This window comes from Platichthys flesus, chromosome 1, assembly GCF_949316205.1.
Source record: "Platichthys flesus chromosome 1, fPlaFle2.1, whole genome shotgun sequence".
Classification (NCBI taxonomy): domain Eukaryota; kingdom Metazoa; phylum Chordata; class Actinopteri; order Pleuronectiformes; family Pleuronectidae; genus Platichthys; species Platichthys flesus.
This window is the reverse complement of record NC_084945.1, coordinates 2,235,352-2,258,886: the sequence shown is the minus strand read 5'-3', so window position 1 is coordinate 2,258,886 and position 23,535 is coordinate 2,235,352. Positions and strand designations below refer to the sequence as shown.

The 23,535-nt window shown below is 43.9% G+C and overlaps 1 protein-coding gene, 1 long non-coding RNA gene and 1 pseudogene across 2 annotated transcripts; all 3 read left to right on the top strand.

The window, feature by feature from the left end:
* Positions 1 to 464: 464 nt before the first annotated feature.
* Positions 465 to 23,227, top strand: LOC133957160 (NACHT, LRR and PYD domains-containing protein 12-like; annotated as a pseudogene).
* Positions 4,500 to 9,209, top strand: LOC133957086 (ribonuclease inhibitor-like). Its single transcript, XM_062392520.1, has 3 exons — positions 4,500 to 6,117; positions 6,655 to 6,828; positions 7,563 to 9,209. The coding sequence occupies exons 1-3, from the start codon at positions 5,876 to 5,878 to the stop codon at positions 7,567 to 7,569; spliced, it is 423 nt and encodes a 140-aa protein (XP_062248504.1). The 5' UTR covers positions 4,500 to 5,875; the 3' UTR covers positions 7,570 to 9,209.
* LOC133957191 (uncharacterized) lies at positions 10,963 to 12,057 on the top strand. The gene is made up of 3 exons (XR_009921195.1): positions 10,963 to 11,001; positions 11,426 to 11,563; positions 11,664 to 12,057. It is a non-coding gene; the product is annotated as an uncharacterized LOC133957191 (long non-coding RNA).
* Positions 23,228 to 23,535: the final 308 nt, after the last annotated feature.

Here is a 23,535-nt window from a genome sequence, read left to right as displayed (position 1 = left end):
GAAAGTTTTACTGTCTCACTCTCACACCTGCTGTTAACATCCGTCTGCTGATCACATGACTCTAAGTTTGTCAGTTCACACCTGGTGACAGACGTCATGTGATCGGATCCTAGAGACAGATGTGAACAGCAGCTGTGGAACAAAGAGCCTTCAAAGGACAAATTAACAGAGTTAACTCACAGTTTCACGTTTAATCTTCATCTGTTCATCAAGTGTTTAATAACACAACGTGTTTTCAGAATTATACGTTAATGTCACCTTAGTTGGTGTGTGTGTGTGTGTGTGTGTGTGTGTGTGTGTGTGTGTCTGTATGTGTGTGTGCGTGTGTGTGTGTGTCTGTATGTGTGTGTGCGTGAGAGTGTGTGTGAGTGTGTGTACTTCCTTGTTTTTTTGGGGTGTGTTTCGTGATAGACTTGTTTGTCATGATTCCTTTGAGCTCACATTGTTTTCCTCTCAGACTGAAGATGAGTGGTTATGAAGAGGAAGTGGACAGAGCAGAGTCTCCAGTGTTCAGCTATGTGTCTCTGAAGAGTGACTGGTCCAAAGATTATCCTCCACTCTTCAGTAATGAACCTGGACCCTCACACACAAAGTAAGAGACCTGCTACAAACATGTGAACCTCCAAATTGAATCCTCAGAGGATGAACCAGTGAATGATGTGTTCTGAATAAAAACATGTTTGTGTTTGCAGAGGTCAGGACCACAGACTGAGAGCAGAGTCTCCAGGGTCCAGCTGTCTGTCTCTGAAGAGTGACTGGTCCAAAGATTATCCTCCACTCTTCAGTAATGAACCTGGACCCTCACACACAGAGTAAGAGACTGTTTCTACTGGGACCTGCTCTGAAGAGGTTCTAGTTTCCTCTAGTGTGGCCCCTGCATTAGGACACAGCTTCAATGAAGTTGGTGACTAATCTCTCAGAATCACTCAAAGAGCTCAAACCTCCACCAAGAACCAACACGCTCCTTATGAAACCACTTTGAAATCCACTAGAAACTCATTTTGATATAGATCTGCACCAAATGTCACACACTGGTAAACATCTGTCCTCTGAACATGTCTCTGAAAAAGCCCCCCCCCCCTGATCTGGTTCACAGAGCACAAGCTTGCATCAAGTTTACTGGTAATCTGTTGAGTGGTGTTTTTAATAATCCCAGTAACGAACAAACCAACCAACACACGAACATACTGGGTGAAAACAAAACCTCCTTGACAGAAGTAATGACAACCTGTGACTGAGACATGTGAGTTATCATGAAATGTCTTCACAGGGAGAGGAAGAGGAGTCATGTTTCTGAGGAGGAGCAGTCGTCCTGCTGTGCTTTGTGTCAGGATGTCCTGAAGGATCCAGTCTCCACCAGCTGTGGACACTGGTTCTGCAGACAGTGCATCACCTCATACTGGGACCAGTCTGGTTCTTCAGGAGACTCCTCCTGTCCCCAGTGTGGACAAAGATCCAGAACAGGAGCTGGAGGTCAGACAGCCGGTCAGAGCAGCACTGTACATGTGTCTGCTGATGTCTTCACTTCTGACAACAGCACATGTGGTTTTATTTTGTTCCTTCATACAGCATCAACATTTAACATCGTTAGAAAAGCACAAAGTTGAAAAGCTTTTATTTTCTGTAGTTTTTCTGTATCTGATGAAAACAATCAGCAGATTCTCAGATGCTCTGTCGCTCACATTGTTTCTTGTCTTTCAGCAGATTGTGGTCTGCAGGAGGTTTTAGATGAACATAAGCTCAGTGTGAGGAGGAGATGTGAACATGTGACTGAAGGAACTGATGAAACAGGAAGTAGAACCCACCTCAACAGGATCTACACTGAGCTCTACATCACAGAGGGACAGAGTGAAGAGGTTAATACTCAACATGAGGTGAGGCAGCTTGAGACGGCTTCCAAGATGAAGATCCTCCACGACACTCCCATCAAGGTCCACGACATCTTTAAAGCCTCCACTGACCAGCAGAGCAGCATCAGAGTCGTCCTGACCAACGGCGTCGCTGGCGTTGGAAAAACCTTCTTGGTGCAGAAGTTCACTCTGGACTGGGCAGAGGGTTTAGAGAACCAGGATGTGGGTCTGCTGACTGTGCTTTCGTTCAGGGAGCTGAACCTGGTGAAGGACCAGCAGCTCAGTCTTCTCACGCTGCTCCATGTTTTCCATCCAGCGTTACAGAAGCTCACGGCAGAGACGCTCGCTGTCTGTAAACCTTTGTTCATCTTTGATGGCCTGGATGAAAGCAGACCTTCTCTGGACTTCAACCACAGGGAGCTTGTGTCTGAGGTCACACAGAGGTCATCAGTCAACGTGCTGCTGACAAACCTCATCCGGGGGAATCTGCTTCCCTCGGCTCTCGTCTGGATAACCTCCAGACCTGCGGCGGCCAATCAGATCCCTCCTGCATGTGTTGACAGGGTCACAGAAGTACGAGGCTTCACTGACGCCCAGAAGGAGGAGTACTTCAGGAGGAGATTCAGTGATGAAGAGCTGTGCAGCAAAATCATCTCACACATCAAGACGTCCAGGAGCCTCCACATCATGTGTCAAATCCCAGTCTTCTGCTGGATCAGTGCTACAGTTCTGGAGCACATGTTGACCACAGACCAGAGAGAAGAGCTGCCCAAGACCCTGACTGACCTGTACTCACACTTCCTGCTGGTTCAGACAAAGAGGAAGAACAACAAGTACGGTGAGGGACATGAGACGACTCCACAGCAGCTGACGGAGGCTGACAGGGACGTTCTTCTGAAGCTAGGGAGGCTGGCACTTAAACAACTGGAGGAAGGAAACATCATGTTCTACCAAGAAGACCTGGAGTGGTGTGGTCTTAATGTCACAGAGGCCTCTGTGTACTCAGTCTGTGTACTGAGTTTGTAATGAGATCTTCAGAAGAGAGTGTGTGATCTTCCAGAAATCAGTCTACTGCTTTGTTCATCTGAGCGTTCAGGAGTTTCTGGCTTCAGTCTACATGTTCCACTGTTACACCAAGAGGAACACAGAAGAACTCAACAACTTCTTGGGAAAATATTGGAAAACACAAAGTACCTTCTCCCTGGATGACCTCCTGAAGAGAACCATGGAGAAATCCCTCACCAGTACAAATGGTCATCTGGACCTGTTTGTTCGCTTCCTTCACGGCCTCAGTCTGGAGTCCAACCAGAGAGTCTTAGGAGGCCTGCTGGGTTGGACAGAGAACAATCCAGAGATCATCCAGAGAGTCATCAACAACCTGAAGGAGATGCAGAGTGGTGACATTTCTCCTGACAGAAGCATTAACATCTTCCACTGTCTGACTGAGATGAACGACCACTCAGTTCATCAGCAGATGAAACAGTTCCTGAAGTCAGAGAACAGATCGCAGGAGGAACTCTCTGATATCCACTGCTCAGCACTGGCCTACATGCTGCAGATGTCAGAGGAGGTTCTGGATGAGTTGGACCTGGAGAAGTTCAACACATCAGACCAGGGTCTATGGAGACTGATCCCAGCTGTGAGGAACTGCAGGAAAGCTCGGTGAGTCCAGATATGATCAATAACATGTTCAATCAGTGGAGATGAGTTGTTAAATGATTCTCACTGTTTGGGGCAGCTTTGTGTTGCAGTGGTCAACACTGTTAGTGCATCCTTTCTGTGAGGAGGAGGTTCTCCTGGTGTCTGCAGGGTTTTCTCTGGGTTCTCCAGCTTCCTTCAACATTTAAAAGACATGTAGATCAGAGTTAGGTTGATTGGAGACAGAGATTCAGTGTCAGCTGAGATTGGCTCAAGGCCCCTGAGACCGCTAAAGGATAAGTGGCTACTGCCTGGAGTGTGTGTGTGTGTGTATTTATACGTTTGCATATGTAAATATATGTAAAGTTAAAGTTAAAGTAGCTTTATTGTCAATGTCTTACATGTTCAGAACATACAAGGAATCGATACAACGTTTCCCACTCTCCCACAGTGAGACATATAAAGTGCACAGGCACAACAGATAACACAAGACATTTCCTAATACTAAGTAAACATACAGAATTGTTTCAGTACAGCAGCATAAGGTTCTCGTAAAGTGTAAACGTAGTGATTTAAGTGATAAAGTGCAAACAGTACAAGAGACAGTTTGTTGCAGAAGTAAACATACAGAATTTTTGTAAAGCAGCATAAGGTTCTCTAAAAGTGTAAACGTAGTGATTTAAGTCATAAAGTGCAAACAGCACAAGAAGTACAAGAGACCCCTTTGTGTTTTTAGTTTTTTTTTTGGGGGGGGGATTTAAGCCTCCAGTCAGACTAGAGGTATGGCTGGGGGGAGTGAGGGGAGAGAATTTAGCTTCCTGACAGCTTGGTGTATGAAACTATTTCCGAGTCTGGTGGTGCGGCAACGGAGGCTCCTGTACCTTCTTCCAGAGGGTAGGAGGCTGAACAGACCGTGTGCGGGGTGGCTGGTGTCACTCACGATCGAGGTGGCTTTCCGGGTGAGGCGGGTGGTGTAAGTGTCTTGCACGGAAGGGAGTGGGGTACCAATGATCTTACCAGCTGTGTTGACTATGCGTTGCAGTCTCTTCCTGCTGTGTGCAGTGCAGCTACTGCCCCACACAGTGATGCAGCTGGACAGGATGCTTTCAATGGTGCCCCGGTAGAATGTTTTCAGGATGGGTATGGGAGCTCTCGCTTTCTTGAGTTTGCGGAGGAAGTAGAGGCGTCGCTGGGCTTTCTTCACCAGTGAGAATGTATATATATAGAATGTATATATACATTTAGTTTGTATATATACATTCTCATTGTTCTCATTTACATATAAGAGCAACTAGATCAGATGTGGAGAGTGAAATCCAAGTGATCACTGTGCTGGAGTTTCAACATGATATCTCAAGTCACATTCCTCAGACACTTTATTAGGCACATCTGTTCAAATGCTTATTAACACAAATAGCTAATCAGCCAATCACAATGCAGGAACTCAAAACATTTAGGCATTTCGACGTGGTGAAGACGACCTGCTAAAGTTCAAACCGAGCATCAGAATGGGGAAGAAAGGGGATTAAAGTGAACGTGGCATGGTTGTTGGTGCTTGGTCTGAGTATTTCAAAAACTGCTGGTCTACTGGGATTTTTACGCACAACCATCTCTAGGGATACAGAGAATGGTCCGAAAAAGAGAAAATATCCAGTGAGCGGCAGTTGTGTGGACGAAAATGTCTTGTGGTGTCAGAGGTCAGAGGAGAAGGGGCAGAGTGGTTTGAGATGATAGAAATGCAACAGTCACTCAAATAACCACTCATTACAACCAAGGTATCCAGAATACCATCTCTGAACCCACAACATGTGGAACCTTGAAGCAGATGGACCACACCGGGTTGCCTGGTCTGATGAGTCTCGATTGCAGCTGCGACATTCAAATGGTAGGTCAGAATTTGGCATAAACAACACGAAAGCATGGATCCATCCTGCCTTGTATCTACGGTTCAGGCTGGCGGTGGTGGTGTAATGGTGTAGGGGAAATTTTCCCAACATACTTTGGGCCCCTTATTTCCAACTGAGCAAGGTGTACCAAATAAAGTGCCCAGTGAGTGTATATCAGAGCTGTCAAAATTAATGCGTTCACGCGGGATGATTAATTTGTGGAATTAACCTGTTAAGTATTTTAACGCACCCGCAGAATGAGACGCTCCATGTCCAACTGGTCAAAATGTGAAGAAATCCTCAAAAGACAGACTTGAGACATCATGTTGAAGAGGCTAGAAATAAGTTGTGTGACCTTGACCTTTGACCTTTGACCACCTGAATCTAATGAGTTCCTCTGTCAGTCTAAATGAACGCTTGAAACAAATCTGAAAGGATTCTCTTGAGGAGTTTTTAACATGTTCATGATACAAAAAGGGGATTTACCAGGGTGAGGGTCACATGATCACGTTTTGTATGAATGTTGTGTTTGCTGATTTTATTCTAACAGATATTTTCTTTAATTACAGACTCTGTAGTTGTGGACTCTCATGGGCTCACTGGGAAGTTGTGGCTTCAGCTATGAGGTCAGACCCCTCACATCTGAGAGAACTGGATCTGAGCGAAAACTACCTGAAGGATTCAGAAGTGAAGCTGCTGTGTTCGGGACTGGAGAGTCCAAACTGTCGACTGGAGACTCTGAGGTCCTTAAATCCTTCTTCACTTTTCAGACTTTCTTTCTTATTGGGTCATTATTTATTTAAATTGTCTCAGTTCTGCTCTGCTCACTGTCCCTCAGTCATCTGTCACTCACCCAGCCTGTCAGTCACGTCCACCTCATCAACTCCATTCACCTGCACTCACCTGCTCCTGATCACTAAGAAAGTGTCAGTAAATAACATGTGGACTGAGGCCGAGCACTGGTCTTCCTCAGGTTTTCAAAATAAGACACGCTCTTATTGAAACACTTTGGACAGATGATAAGTATAGAAACAAACAGGAAGTGACAGTCAGGAGCCATCCCTACTTTAAACAGTGTTTAATTACACAAACCTGCTCAGTGACCAACACACAGAGAAGAAGCTGATGAATGAAACAATGGTCCAACATGTCTGATCTGATATTTATCTTCAGGTCACAGACTGGACTGAGGTCAGCAGCATGTTGAGAGTCTGTGTTGACATGATGACGATCCACAACAACAGGAGGACACATTCTAATATTCATATTTCTTTATTCAGGTTGAAAAGCTGCAGTCTGTCAGCGATCAACTGTTCTTCTCTGGCTTCAGCTCTGAGGTCAAACCCCTCTCATCTGAGAGAACTGGATCTGAGTGACAACAACCTGCAGGACTCAGGAGTGAAGGAGCTGCTTGATCTAAAGCAGAGTCCAACCTGTCGACTGGAGACTCTGAGGTCAGTAGATGGTTTGAGTCAGTCCACGCTGCTTTCATCAGTATTTTACTAAACACAGTCAGTATCACAGATCCAGGGTCTGTGCTACCAAGCAGGATTTGTGGTTAAGATTAAGATATGTTTATTTATACCAAACACATGCACAGACATGCACAACACACTCATGCAATGGTAGGTCAATTTAACCTCTGCATTTAACCCATCTGTGTGCAGGACACACAGAGCAGTGAGCGACCATGTACGGCGCTCGGGGAGCAGATGTTGGGGGAGTAAGGTGCCTTGCTCAGGGGCACTAGACTGTTCTTCTTGCATTTAGCAGCTGTGACTGAGTTTCTTTTATTATTTGATCATGTGATTTTTATTATAGAATAGTTTGATCCTCGTTATGAAATATGAGGCTCTGCTGTCAGTCAAACTGTCCATGTCTGTGATTGGTCATACGCAGTAAACCCGCCCCTTTTATATGCACGTGCTCACACAATGAAACATGGCTTCACCTGTAACAGCAGTAAATCCACCTCTCAGGTGTCCACTCTGCACTTTGACATGCAGAGGACACACACTGAGCTCTTAACGTGTTCATTCCAACACGTGAACATGAAGCAGAGAGGAAGCTGCTCCACCTCTGAACAGGACTGAAGTCCCTGCTGCTCTTTCTACTGGATGAGCTGCATCACTGACTCACAGCTGATGAAGTGAGTCTCTGTAACACTGATGTCTTCTTCTCTCAACAGGTGGTGATCTTTGTTGAACTGAGTGTGAAGAGGACAGTGTGTGTGGACGGAGGCTGAGCTGTGTCCTGAGGATCCAGAGGCTGAAGCAGCAGCAGCTTGTGTGTAGAGCGGCTCTGACTGGGCCTTGTTGCTGGGAGGTAGAGTGGAGACAGAGCTCCAGAGGAATCAGAGGAGGTGAGCTGCTCTGAGATCAGCTGTCACACAGTGTCCAGTCCACCATCCTCCCTGTGTGTTCCTGTGGATGTGACACAGCATCATCAGTGGATCTGCTGCTGCTCTGTCCTTTGACTCAGTTTCTGCAGACACACTCTCGCTCCTCCACTCTTTTATTTATTCACATATTCTGAACACAAACACATTCAGCAGATTTTTTTTGTTAACGACGACATAACTGCAGATCAACACTTTTCTAAGTCTGTATTGAGTGAATTTGCAGCATCTTTTTTGATCTCTTGGAGCCCCGGTGCGCTGGCCACACACACACACACACACACACACACCCACGCCCGCTCCTGGTAATTCATGAGGGCCTGATACGATGATGATTTAAAAAATGAACGTGACGTTTAATCACGTTCACGTTAATAATATGAAAACTGATTCGTTAAGTTGAGCGTTCGCGAAACATATGCACAACACTGTACAGTACAGCCGCTTCACAGGGACTGAAGAGCCGCGTTCGGCTCCAGAGCCGCGGGTTGCCGACCCCTGTGCGGAACCGAAATTGTATGGTGTATTGGACGTTTTAGTGTCTCCTGTGGCAGCGGTGTCCATCCCTTTTAGCTGTCCTCTGGAAACACTTCTTCACTGATGAAGATGTTTTCTTACTTTGCTTGTGTTTTGTCAACTTGCATGTGTTTTCTTAAGTTGCTGTTCGTTGAGCTCTCAGGGCCACCGTACTTTCCTCCGTTCACGATCTTTACCGCTTGTCCTCTTGAGGGCAGCAGGGGGAGCTGGAGTCGTCCCAGCTGACATTGGGTGGGAGGTGTGGTGCGCCTTGGACAGGTCACCACTCCGTCACAGGGCTGACAAACAACCATTCACACTCACATTAACACCCTCACAGCCCAAAAGTCTTGCCCCTCGCTGCCAATAATGTTTATTCACATGAAGAATGTGTTCATTGAAATGACACAACACCAACAGAATATATAAACCCCCTGTAAAGGGTCACATATAGTGTATTTAACTTTGCGTTTATTATTTTCCACCTTTGTCCCTCAATATGTCTCCATGTGTGTATAACCACATTCTGTGTATCTGTTTGTTTATGATCTTAAAGTTCCTGGATTCACGTCACAAATTGATTTAGTTCAACACAAAGTTAATCACATTTAAATCACTTTGAGTTTAAAATCAGAGTTTTGTCTTTGACACAAAAGATCAAAACTCTGGACATAAAAATGGGACGTTTTCATTTCTGCATCAGGTGCTGAGGAATGGTTGCTTTTCTACTTTTTGACCCACAGGTGGCGCTGCAGTATAACAGCAGCACATCCCAGTCAAAGCCTTTATATTCAGTGTATGAGTCAAACACATGGATCATTTCCTCTGTGACAAACCAGATGTAACGAGAAGAAAAACATCTCAGAGAGAAAAGTTCTGTTTCTACTTGTTTCTGCTTTAATGCTCAATAAACATCCTTCCACTGACTTCACTGGAATCATGACTCTGCTTTTCTTTCATCTTATTACTTTCTTCCACTTCCTCTGCACCAGAGTGAGACCATCATCTCTGCATGGAGTGGTGTACCAGGCTGTTGTCACCGTGAACCAACATAAAGTGTAAAGAGCATGTCGTCCAAATGATCCGTTCAAATTCCACCAAACATATTTATGGGATATACTTTATACTTATGAAGAAAAGTATAATATAAATACAAATTCTCAAATCTTGAATGAAAAGGAGCAGAAGGAAGAATAATCTGATATAATCCGCTGCTCTTTCACAAGACGTTCATGAACAAAGTAGTTTCAGGTTTAGTTTAGTCCAGGTTTAGGTTTAGGTTAGTTTAAGTCTAGGGTTGGGTTACGATCATGTTTAGATCAAGTTTAAGTTTGTGTTATGTTTAACCGCTTTTTCTCCCTCTAAGTATATAATATTTATTGAACATCTACTTTGAGTTTTTAGATTGATCCATGTCCCATCTGTTAGCATGGGGGAGGTAGGGTTCATGACCTATCCTGCAGCCGGCCACTAGGGGGCGATCCAGGTGTTTTTCACTTCACTATGGGAGCCGTCACGTCGTCCATCTTCTTTTACAGTTTGTGGTTCAGAGAGACGTGCAGAAGAAAACCGAGCAAACTATCCGTATCACGTTATAAAGTGACTTTCAGACCAGTAATCAATGAAAGGTTGTTAATACACAAGTGAAGCCTCCTTCCAGTCAGAGTCACGCACACAAGCAGACAAAGTTTTCATTTATAAACCTTCAGGAGGAAACCATTGGACTTGACAACTTGCAGTGAGACGAGAGCAGGGACCGTCTACAAAGTGCAAAGACAAAAACACACACTGAAAGACATTCAAAAGGTTCAGTCCTGTGTGGGGTCAACAAATCACTTCACATGTAAATGTAAATGGTTTGCTCGTCAGGTGTTTGTGTGTGTGTGTGTGTGTATGTATGTGTGTTTGTGTATGTGTGTGTGTGTGGGACAAGGGTAGATGTAAACACAGGTAACGCTTCAGCACTGGATTGACACTGGTATCAAGGTGGCATGGACATGTGAGTGGGAAGTATTGGAAGTCTCAACAATTGGAAGTGACCACTAACCAATATTCAGTATTATACACATAGGCTGGGAAGTAGAAGAAAGAGAAGTCAAATTTGTTAGATGAGACAAGAAGGAGGCATGAATTCTTCAGTATTATAACCAGAAGATGAAGAACAAACTTTAATCGATGATTCACAGCCAAAAACTCTAACGCTCTGAGTCTGATTATCAGGAGAAGACGTTTCAAAGAACAAGTCTGGTGATATTTTATATTTTTCTTCTTTTTGATATTAACATGTTTGTGTCTGCATCCACAGCCTGACACATCTCATGTGTTTGTGCCATAGAGCTCCATCCGCCACTGGAAATAGTCCCCAACAAATGCACTGTTTCCTCCTGTGAGCGGCTGTTTCAGGAAGCACCACTCCACAGGACAAAGGTGTTGAGTTTCATGTTATAACGTGATACAGATCTTCACATTCTAGAGTAAAGGAAACTGTGATTCATACAATTTACATGAAACACACTAGAGGAAACATCACCAGGATTATTTTATATGAATTTCCAAAGATGGATCCTTTCACCTGAGTCTTACACAGTGGAGCTTTAACTGGTCTGTGAGCAACTCTCATATCTACTGTAAAGAGAGAGAGGAGGAGCCTGAGAACAGGGAAGTGTCAGACTCCATTTTCACCTGGATGAGCAGAAGGAAGAAAAGTGAGCAGGTGAGTGTGAACACAACTTTCTGAAAGTTTCACTGTCTCACTCTCACACCTGCTGTTAACATCCGTCTGCTGATCACATGACTCTAAGTTTGTCAGTTCACACCTGGTGACAGACGTCATGTGATCGGATCCCAGAGACAGATGTGAACAGCAGCTGTGGAACAAAGAGCCTTCAAAGGACTAATTAACAGTTAACTCACAGTTTCATGTTTTATCTTCATCACATCTGTTCATCAAGTGTTTAATAACTGAACGTGTTTTCAGAATCATACATTACAGTCACCTTAGCTGGTGTGTGTGTGTGTGTGTGTGTGTGTGTGTGTGTGTGTGTGTGTGTCTGTCCTCCCTTGGTATTTTTAGGTGTGTTTCTTGAACAGACTTGTTTGTCCTGATTCCTTTGAGCTCACAGTGTTTTTCCTCTCAGACTGAAGATGAGTGGTTATGAGGAGGAAGAGGAGGACAGAGCAGAGTCGCCAGGGTTCAGCTGTGTGTCTCTGAAGAGTGACCGGTCCATGGAACTTCCTCTAACCTTCAGTAAAGAACCTGGACCCTCACACACAAAGTATGAGACCTGCTACAAACATGTGAACCTCCAAATTTAATCCTCAGAGAATGAACCAGTGAATGATGTGTTCTGAACAAAAACATGTTTGTGTTTGCAGAGGTCAGGACCACAGACTGAGAGCAGAGTCTCCAGGGTCCAGCTGTCTGTCTCTGAAGAGTGACTGGTCCATGGAACCTCCTATATTCTTCAGTAATGAACCTGGGCCCTCACACACAGAGTAAGAGACTGTTTCTACTGTGACCTGCTCTGAAGAGGATCTAGTTTCCTCTAGTGTGGCCCCTGCATTAGGACACAGCTTCAATGAAGTTGGTGACTAATCTCTCAGAATCACTCAAAGAGCTCAGACCTCCACCAAGAACCAACACGCTCCTTATGAAACCAACCAACAGACAAACATACTGGATGAAAACAAAACCTCCTTGACAGAAGTAATGACAACCTGTGACTGTGACATGTGAGTGATCAGGAAATGTCTTCACAGAGAGAGGAAGAGGAGTCATGTTTCTGAGGAGGAGCAGTCGTCCTGCTGTGCTTCGTGTCAGGACGTCCTGAAGGATCCAGTCTCCACCAGCTGTGGACACTGGTTCTGCAGAGAGTGCATCACCTCATACTGGGACCAGTCTGGTTCTTCAGGAGACTCCTCCTGTCCCCAGTGTGGACAAAGATCCAGAACAGGAGCTGGAGGTCAGACAGCCGGTCAGAGCAGCACTGTACATGTGTCTGCTGATGTCTTCACTTCTGACAACAGCTCATGTGGTTTTATTTTGTTCCTTCATACAGCATCAACATTTAACATCGTTAGAAAAGCACAAAGTTAAAAAGCTTTTATTTTCTGTAGTTTTTCTGTATCTGATGAAAACAATCAGCAGATTCTCAGATTCTTTATCTCTCACATTGTTTCTTGTCTTTCAGCAGATCGTGGTCTGCAGGAGGTTTTAGATGAACATAAGCTCAGTCTGAGGAGGAGATGTGAACATGTGACTGAAGGAACTGATGAAACAGGAAGTAGAACCCTCCTCAACAGGATCTACACTGAGCTCTACATCACAGAGGGACAGAGTGAAGAGGTTAATACTCAACATGAGGTGAGGCAGCTTGAGACGGCTTCCAAGATGAAGAGCCTCCACGACACTTCCATCAAGGTCCATGACATCTTTAAAGCCTCCACTGACCAGCAGAGCAGCATCAGAGTCGTCCTGACCAACGGAGTCGCTGGAGTTGGAAAAACCTTCTCGGTGCAGAAGTTCACTCTGGACTGGGCAGAGGGTTTAGAAAACCAGGATGTGGGTATTCTGGCTGTGCTTTCGTTCAGGGAGCTGAACCTGGTGAAGGACCAGCAGCACAGTCTTCTCACGCTGCTCCATGTTTTCCATCCAGCGTTACAGAAGCTCACGGCAGAGACGCTCACTGTCTGTAAACCTTTGTTCATCTTTGACGGCCTGGATGAAAGCAGACCTTCTCTGGACTTCAACCACAGGGAGCTTGTGTCTGAGGTCACACAGAGGTCATCAGTCAACGTGCTGCTGACAAACCTCATCCGGGGGAATCTGCTTCCCTCGGCTCTCGTCTGGATAACCTCCAGACCTGCAGCGGCCAATCAGATCCCTCCTGCATGTGTTGACAGGGTCACAGAAGTACGAGGCTTCACTGACGCCCAGAAGGAGGAGTACTTCAGGAGGAGATTCAGTGATGAAGAGCTGTGCAGCAAAATCATCTCACACATCAAGACGTCCAGGAGCCTCCACATCATGTGTCAAATCCCAGTCTTCTGCTGGATCACTGCTACAGTTCTGGAACACATGTTGACCACAGACCAGAGAGGAGAGCTGCCCAAGACCCTGACTGACCTGTACTCACACTTCCTGCTGGTTCAGACAAAGAGGAAAAACAACAAGTACGGTGAGGGACATGAGACGACTCCACAGCAGCTGACGGAGGCTGACAGGGACGTTCTCCTGAAGCTGGGGAGGCTGGGCCTTAAACATCTGAAGGAAGGAAACATCATGTTCTACCAAGAAGACCTGGAGCGGTGTGGTCTTAATGTCACAGAGGCCTCTGTGTATTCAGGAGTTTGTACTGAGATCTTCAGAAGAGAGTGTGTGATCTTCCAGAAATCTGTCTACTGCTTTGTTCATCTGAGCGTTCAGGAGTTTCTGGCTGCAGTCTACATGTTCAATTTTTACACTGAGATGAACATAGAAGAACTCAACAACTTCTTGGGAAGTTTTGAGAACATAGACAGTACCTTCTCCCTGGATTACCTCCTGAAGAGAACCATGGAGAAATCCCTCACCAGTACAAATGGTCATCTGGACCTGTTTGTTCGCTTCCTTCACGGCCTCAGTCTGGAGTCCAACCAGAGAGTCTTAGGAGGCCTGCTGGGTCGGACAGAGAACAATCCAGAGATCATCCAGAGAGTCATCAACAACCTGAAGAACATGGAGAGTGATTACCTTTCTCCTGACAGAAGCATCAACATCTTCCTCTGTCTGACTGAGATGAACGACCACTCAGTTCATCAGCAGATGAAACAGTTCCTGACGTCAGAGAACAGATCGAAGGAGGAACTCTCTGATATCCACTGCTCAGCTCTGGCCTACATGCTGCAGATGTCGGAGGAGGTTCTGGATGAGTTGGACCTGGAGAAGTTCAACACATCATACCAGGGTCGACTGAGACTGATCCCAGCTGTGAGGAACTGCAGGAAGGCTCTGTGAGTCCAGTCATGATCAATAACATGTTCAATCAGTGGACATGAGTCGTTTTTCAAATACACTCAGTGTTAAATGATTCTCATTGTTTGGGGCAGCATGGTGTTGCAGTGGTCAACACTGTTAGTGCAGCCTATCTGTGAGGAGGAGGTTCTCCTGGTGTCTGCAGGGTTTTCTCTGGGTTCTCCAGCTTCCTCCACAAACCAAAAGACATGTAGATCGGAGTTAGGTTGATTGGAGACTGAGATTCAGTGTCAGTTGAGATTGGCTCCAGGCCCCTGAGACCGCTAAAGGATAAGTGGCTACTGGCTGGTGTGTGTGTGTGTGTGTGTGTGTGTGTGTGTGTGTGTGTGTGTGTGTGTGTGTGTGTGTGTGTGCATGTATTTATACGTTTGTAAACGTAAATAGTAAATATATGTATACATTTGGTTTGTATATATGCATTCTCCTTGTTCTCATTTACACATAAGAGCAACTAGATCAGATGTTTAGACTGAAATCCAAGTGATCACTGTGCTGGAGTTTCAAGTTACATTCATCAAGCTCAAGGACCTGTGTGTGCATATATATATATATATATATATATATATATATATATATATATACAAATATATATATTTGTTACTGAAATAGAATAACAGAATTTTAAAAGTAGACAGCTTCACAGATATATATATAATTTAAGGCGTTAACACTGGATGATTCATTTGTAAATTTATTTAAGTCTGCAAATACAAATATAACATTTTTGAAACTAACAATTTAGTAGCACTTAAATGGCACTTACATATAGCACTTTGTCTTTTTGATTAATTTTGAAGAAATTTTACTTTCTTGATTCTTGATGTCCTGGGTTTGTACCCTCGGGGTTGAATGCACTTATTGTGAGTCGCTCTGGATAAAAGCGTCAGCTAAATGAAATGTAATGTAATGTAATGTAAATACACACTTAAATACATTTCCCATATTATAACATTCATGCGTGTATTGTTCAGAGCGACACACGCAGTTAGGTCAGAGCTCGTTCATGTGAAGCAGCCGCTCAGTGACTTTATAGAATCAAACCAACACTAAGTGAACACTTAGTGTTGGTTTGATTCCACAATTTATGAAGCTGCATTTAAACATCATGAAAATGACTCGTCAACATGTTGTGCTCCAGGCACATGCACAGTCATTTTGGGGGGGCAGGTGCTCAAACCAAAAAAAGGGGACTCATCGCCAAAATTAGTTATAAAATTGAAAAATAATAATAACTAATAAATAAATAATGGCTCCTCTGGACCAGTAAGGGTTACTGATTCTCCCTAATTTGTTTTACAAGTTGATGGCCTGATCCAAGATAAAAGAGAGCTGCTACCCTGAGCTGCTTTTGGAGACTCTCTTTGCATTATGCTGCAAATTTTGTAAATGAGATAAATCAATGTTGTGCATAATAATCAAGAGCGACTTACATAATCTCTACAAAGCTGACAACACAGTACACACACATTTTAATTGTACTGTTTTCTGACAGAGTTGAAGCAAAAGCAGCATAACAATAATTAATATACCACAATATACCTCACCAGATTGTCATGGAGCTCAACTTAAGACCTACCTTTCATTTCAATAATTACGATTTTAAATTAAACAAAACTAGTGAACTTGTCTAATTTGTAGAACAGTCAAACTGACTTTAAATTCTCTGACCGCCCGCCCGCCCGAGCGTGTGTTTTCAGTGGCGCTAATGTTGTGGTTAATTTATCACCAAACAACGTCGGAGGATTGCACAAACACATCATTACCTGTTCGTCTGATGCAGCCATTTGGCATTGAGCTGCATGAGGAGGAGGAGGAGGGAGGGGCCCAGCGGGGGCTTGTGAGAACAGCGGAGCATGTCAGGGCGAAATTCTCACAAGCATTAAATAAATGCCCGTCAGATATCAAAACACATTTGGAGGGAATTGACGATAGAGAGAGTAATTTTATTCTTAAACAATATTGATGAATGAAGACAAAATTGGGCTCCAGCAGAAAGGGCACTTTTCTCATCCAGGGCAAAAGGGCTGGTGCTTGAGCACCACTAGGGGTCTATATGTGCACGTGCCTGTTGTGCTCAGTCCAACACGAGACGCTCACAGTCAAGACTCAGTGTTAAAATGAGCGACACACAGACATGATCCGACTCCATCGATTCAGAACCAAACACATGACCGGACGTTTGTCACCTGAACTATCCCAATAAAAAATGAACTGTGAACGCGTACTTGATCATTTTCATCTGCATGAACTGAACTTGGAACTTGTTCTTTTTACGTGTGAACTGGCTCAACACTGCGTCTACAAATGGGCTCAGATTCATATTTCACATTAACATTTAATTGGGTAAAGGTTTGGTTGTTTGTTTGATGATTGTTTGAGTTTTATAAAAATATTTAATGTTCTAAATAACATCCTCCTATGTTTGCTCAAAGGCAAAGCAAAGAGACAGAACATTTAATTATGCTTTGGTATGTTTTAGTTTGATTTTATTTTATTTTTCAATCTTAATAACTATAATTTTGAATTTGTCCTCAGTAACAAAACTAATGTTAAATGTATATATCCACCTTTTGTCATTAACTTTCACACTACACAACAATATACAGAGATAAAGGGGATTTTTTCAGGGATTTAGAAACGGTGATTAATCAGACAAATCAAAGCTTCTCTGTGTTTAGGATGAGAATCACTGACTGTTCCTCTAAACTGAAGAAGCAGAACCGGAAATATGGTTTATTCTTCTTTCTTCTCAAACTAGAATTACCACCCTGAGTTTGTACGCCACCACCAACCAGTGTAGTGTCAGTCCCTCCAGGTTCCTGACATGTTGCATTCACAATAAGATGAGGTCACTGTAACCTTTGACCTTTGACCACTGAAATCGAATCAGTTTATCTTTGAGTCCAAATCGTCAAAATGTGAAGAAATCCCCTAAAGACAGACTTGAGACATCATGTTCAAGAGGCCAGAAATATGTTGTGTGACCTTGACCTGAATCTAATGAGTTCCTCTGTCAGTCTAAATGAACGCTTGAATCAAATCTGAAGGATTCTCTTGAGGTGTTTTTAACATGTTCATGAGGCAAAAAGGGGATATACCAGGGTGAGGGTCACATGATCACGTTTTGTATTAATGTTTTTTTCTAACAGATATTTTTCTTTAATTACAGACTCAGTGGTTGTGGACTCTCAGAGACTCACTGGGAAGTTGTGGTCTCAGCTCTGAAGTTAGACCCCTCACACCTGAGAGAACTGGATCTGACTAGAAACTACCTGCAGGATTCAGGAATGAAGCTGCTGTGTTCTGGACTGGAGAGTCCAAACTGTCGACTGGAGACTTTGAGGTCCTTAAATCCTTCTTCACTTTTCCGACTTTCTTTCTTATTGGGTCATTATTTATTTAAATTGTCTCAGTTCTGCTCTGCTCACTGTCCCTCAGTCATCTGTCCCTCACCCAGCCTGTCAGTCACGTCCACCTCATCAACTCCATTCACCTGCACTCACCTGCTCCTGATCACTAAGAAAGTTTCAGGAAATAGCATGTGGACTAAGGCCGAGCACCCCTCCTCCTCAGGTTTTCAAAATAAGACGTTACATTACATTTCATTTAGCTGACGCTTTTATGCAAAGCGACTTTAAATAAGTGCATTCAACTATGAGGGTACAATCCAAGAACAACAAGAATCCAGAAACTACAATTTCTTAAAAAAACGAAGCAAAACAACAAAATGCTATAAGTTGTTAGTTTCAAAATTTGATTCAAGGTATTGTCGGAAGAGGTGTGTTTGTAATTTGCGGCGGAAGACGTGTAGACTTTCTGATGTCGATGGGGAGCTCATTCCAGCATTTAGGAGCAAGGACAGCGAACAGTCGTGATTTTGATTAGTGTTTAGCTTGCAGTGAGGGAGCAACTAGATTCAAGATTCAAGATTCAAGAGTTTATTATCAAATGCACAACAACAACATCAAGCAGTCACTGGCAATGAAATGCTTGAGTCACAGGCTCTCTTCTAGCAATGCTCAAGTAATTACAACCAAAAAAACTTAAACAAAATTTAAAACATTTAAATAGAAAATAAAATATATATATAAGCAGACAATCAGGCGATTGGCCGAAGCAGTGCGGAGTGAACGGGCTGGGGTGTAACGTTTGACCATGTCCTGAATGTGGGCTGGACCTGATCCGTTCACAGCACGGTACGCAAGTACCAATGTTTTGAACCTGATGCGGGCAGCCACTGGTAACCAGTAAAGGGAGCAGAGGAGCGGAGTAGTGTGAGTGAATTTAGGTTAAAGACCAGTGAGGTGGCTGCATTCTGGATGAGCAGCAAAGGTCGGATGGCAATAGCAGGTAGACCTGCCAGGAGGGAGTTACAGTAGTCTAGGCGTGAGATGACCAGAGTCTGGACAAGAACCTGCCCTGACTTCTGAGTGAGAAGGGGGCGTCTATCTGATGTTGTACAGCATGAATCTACAGGACCGTGTTGTTGAAGTAATGTTGGCAGTGAGGGAAAGTTGGCTGTCCAGTGTGACACCCAGGTTCCTAGCAGTCTTGGTGGGGGTTAAAACGGAGTAGTCAAAGTTAATAGTCAGGTAGTGGGTGGGAGAGTCTTTCCCTGGAAGGAAATGTAGTGCAGTCTTATCAAGGTTAATCTTCAGGTGGTGTTGAGACATCCACTGAGAGATGTTCGTCAGACAGGCAGAGATTCGTACTGCTACCTGTGTTTCTGATCGGGGAAAAGACAGGATTAGTTGGGTGTCATCAGCATAGCTATGGTAGACAAAGCCATGTGAGTGAATGACAGAGCAGAGAGAGTTGGTGTACAGAGAGAAGAGGAGAGGACCCAGGACAGAACCTTGAGGGACCCCAGTAGTGAGAGGAAAAGGTTCAGACACAGATCCTCTCCAAGTTACCTGGCAAGTGTGGTTGTTGAGGTAGGAAGAGAGCAGGGAGAGAGCAGAGCCTGAGACACCCAGGGCCTGAAGGGAGGAAATAAGGATATGATGGTTCACTGTGTCAAATGCAGCAGAGAGGTCTAGAAGGATAAGGACAGAGAAGAGAGAGAGGCTGCTCTAGCAGTGTGAAGCTGCTCAGAGACATCAACGAGGGCAGTCATTTGAGTGACCTGTCTTGAAACCAGACTGGTGAGGGTCAAGAAGGTTATTGTGGTTAATATAGGAGGAGAGTTAATTAATGATAACGCGCTCTAGAGTTTTTGAAACAAAGAGAAGAAGAAAGATTTAAGATTTTACTGATCACTTTTAAAGCATCTGTTCCCAAACTACATCACAGAATTATTGAGCCTGTATCTTCCTGCACGCAGTCTTAGATCCTCAGGTGGATCCTGCTTTTCCAAAGACCAGGTTGAAAACTAAACCGTGACCATGCTTTTACCATCAGGGCCCCTTGACTTTGGAACTGAGGATATAAGGCAGAGTCAGTGACTGCTTTTACAACACTTCTTGAAACCCATTATTATTGACTTGCTATTACTTATTCAGGTTGGAGAGCTGCAGTCATTCAGAGATCAGCTGTTCTTCTCTGGCTTCAGCTCTGAGGTCAAACCCCTCTCATCTGAGAAAACTGGATCTGAGTGACAACAACCTGCAGGACTCAGGAGTGAAGGAGCTGTGTGGTTTTCTACAGAGTCCAACCTGTCGACTCGAGAATCTGAGGTCAGTTCACTGACTGATTTTTGTAGATCTCATATCTATAATACAGCATTTATACAAATGTTTATTAAATTTGACATTACTCCTCTTCATACACAACTTGAATCCATTCATTAATTAATCTGTGACATTTTAAATATTCAGCTACTTGTTAAAACACATCTGAGTTTAGTTCTGGATTTCCTAAACTGATCTGCAGGGCAGAGACCGGGTCCAAATAATATATTTTTACTGAATCAGGACTCGTTTTTAGTCCAACATGTCTGATTTCATATTTATCTTCCATGTTATGAGTCTGTACTGACATGAATATTTATCTGTTATTTTCACACATGAACTCAGTTTAATTTACAGTTAAGTTTTATCCTTTATCCAGGTTTAGTGGCTGCAGTCTGTCAGAGATCAGCTGTTCTTCTCTGGCTTCAGCTCTGAGGTCAAACCCCTTTCATCTGAGAGAACTGGATCTGAGTTACAACGACCTGCAGGACTCAGGAGTGAAGGAGCTGTGTGGTTTTCTACAGAGTCCAACCTGTCGACTGAAGACTCTGAGGTCAGTTCACTAACTGACTTTTGTAGATCTCCGATCTATAATACAGCATTTATACCCAATTTATCTCATTTAGTTCTAATTTAACATAATTTCTCTTCATACCTAACGTGAATCCACTCATGTATTAATATGAGACATTTTAAATATTCAGGCACTTGCTTAAACACATCTGAGTTTAGTTCTGGATTTCCTAAACTGATCTGCAGCACAGAGACCGGATCCAAATAATCTATTTGTACAGAATCAGGACTCGTTTTTAGTCCAACATGTCTGATTTCTTATTTATCTTCCATGTTATGAGTCTGTGCTGACATGAATATTTGTATGCTATTTTCACACATGAACTCAGTTTAATTTACAGTTAAGTTTTATCCTTAATCTAGGTTGTGGAGCTGCAGACTGTCAGGGATCAGCTGTTCTTCTCTGGCTTCAGCTCTGAGGTCAAACCCCTCTCATCTGAGAGAACTGGATCTGAGCTGGAACGGCCTGAAGGACTCAACAATGAAGGAGCTGCTTGATCTACAGCAGAGTCCATCCTGTCGACTGGAGACTCTGAGGTCAGTAGATGGTTGGAGTCAGTCCACGCTGCTTTCATCAGTATTTTACTAAACACAGTCAGTATCACAGATTCAGGGTCTGTGCTACCAAGCAGGATTTGTGGTTATCAGGTTAACTTCAGGTTTAGTTTTTTCAGTCCTACGAAGCTCGTCCACTTCTTAATGAGGTAAATCAACATGGTAACTTCTGATGAACAGCTAACCTGCTCCAGGTTAAGTTGGAGATCAACCAGTATAGAGGCTCCGCCAACTGACCACAGTGACTCTACACTGTTGTGTGGTGCACACTCTCCTTAAAGGGACGGATAAGGGAAGTTTAAATCAATGCCTGGTTGGTTCAGTTGATCTCTAACTCACCCAGAACATCTCAATGTCTCCAGACTCATCCTGTCCCCAAAAGACCAGATGACCTCAGTCAGCTTCCTGAATACAGGTCCATGTGTTTCTATTGAGTAGTGATGTCAGAGGTTTCACCACAGTGTGTGTACTCAGAATCAGTGCGTGTCCTCAGCCACAGTATGTGTCCTCGGAGACAGTGTGTGTCCTCAGAGTCAGTGAGACAGTGTGTTCTCAGAGACAGTGAGTCAGTGTGTGTCCTCAGAGACAGTGTGTGTCCTCAGAGTCAGTGTGTGTCCTCAGAGACAGTGTGTGTTCTCAGAGACAGTGAGACAGTGTGTGTCACATCCTGGGATTCAAACGTTCCTCATCAAGAATCTTCTTCTCTTCCACTCGTCTTGTTAGTAAACAACAGATTCAGATCTCATGGCCTCGAGTTATTTATCTCGTTCACACACGTTATTATATCGTGGTCGCGTAATATATTTTTACCAAATGCCAGCAGGGGGCGCTGTAACTTACACATTGACACAATCACAGATGTTTTACCAGCTGTTCTTCCTGCATTTAGCAGCTGTGACTGAGTTTCTTTTATTCTGGATCATGTGTTTGTTCTCCTCTGATTTTTATTATAGAACAGTTTGATCCAGGTTGTGAAATATGAGGCTCTGCTGTCAGTCAAACTGTCCATGTCTGTGATTGGTCATACGTGGTAAACCCCGCCCCTTTTATGTGCACATGCTCACACAGTGAAACATGGCTTCACCTGTAACAGCAGTAAATCCACCTCTCAGGTGTCCACTCTGCACTTTGACATGCAGAGTAAACACACTGAGCTCTTAGCGTGTTCATTCCAACACGTGAACATGAAGCAGAGAGGAAGCTGCTCCACCTCTGAACAGGACTGAAGTCCCTGCTGCTCTTTCTACTGGATGAGCTGCATCAATGACTCACAGCTGATGAAGTGAGTCTCTGTGACACTGATGTCTTCTTCTCTCAACAGATGGAGGAGGGAGGACTAAAGGTGTGTGTGGATGGAGGCTGAGCTGTGTCCTGAGGATCCAGAGGCTGAAGCAGCAGCAGCTTGTGTGTAGAGCGGCTCTGACTGGGCCTTGTTGCTGGGAGGCAGAGTGGAGACAGAGCTCCAGAGGAATCACAGGAGGTGAGCTGCTCTGAGATCAGCTGTCACACAGTGTCCAGTCCACCATCCTCCCTGTGTGTTCCTGTGGATGTGACACAGCATCATTACTGGATCTGCAGCTGCTCGGTCCTTTGACACACAAAAGTCAAAGTCGTGAATATTTCCAAGTATTGTGCAGAAAAATGTGCTAAGTTAATGCAAATTTGCCTTTCAAATATAAAAGGGGCATTATATTTACTGGTCGGGACGTGAAGCTGTGAGCAGTCACTGTTATAAATAAATATCTGAGAGACAGAGAGAAGGGGGAGAGGTGCTCAGTGCATGATGGGAGTTCCCCAGCGGTCGAGACCTACAGCAGCATAACTAAGGGCTGTTTCAGAACTCATCTGATCCAAAACTATCTTCAGGCGTTATATAATAAATAAATCATGCCTGATTGGGTATAAACAGCATCTGCAAGGTATCGCCCCCTGGTGGTTTTCATTTTTATATTCATCCCACTCAACTGGAATTGTAATGACTGTTAATACATTTTTGTTTTGCTGCAGAAACATTTATTATCACATTTATATCCTAGTTTCCACCCCAGTGATCCTTTGTGTGGGATTTGACAGATTTGAAACATTCTCAACATTATTACAAGTAAAGGTTTGTTTTTATAGAACTTTAATTTTCCTTGTCTCTTTGTTCATCTTCGACACGGAAACATGGTGAAACTTTTATTCTCCAGACTCCAGACAGAGCAGATATGAGAAAGCAACATTTAGCTCATTCAGACCAAGCTGCTGATTCTTCTTTGATTTCATCGACTCTGTGTCCAGTATCAATCAACTGTTAAACCAGATGTGTGCAGCTGGATGTGCCGAGGAATTCAGGCCAGTAAATCTGCTCTGCACACAGCTGATTACAAGCTGCGGCACATTGGAGCTGGCCGACAGGAAAACGATACCGGGCCGCGAAGCCACAAAATCCAGGGAC

Excerpts from the sequence above, each read along its gene's own strand:
- LOC133957086 (XM_062392520.1), top strand. The coding sequence starts at position 5,876 with ATGATCACGTTTTGTATGAATGTTGTGTTTGCTGATTTTATTCTAACA. Across the intron at positions 6,118-6,654 it reads TGTCGACTGGAGACTCTGAG|GTTGAAAAGCTGCAGTCTGT; the intron begins GTCCTTAAATCC and ends TTCTTTATTCAG.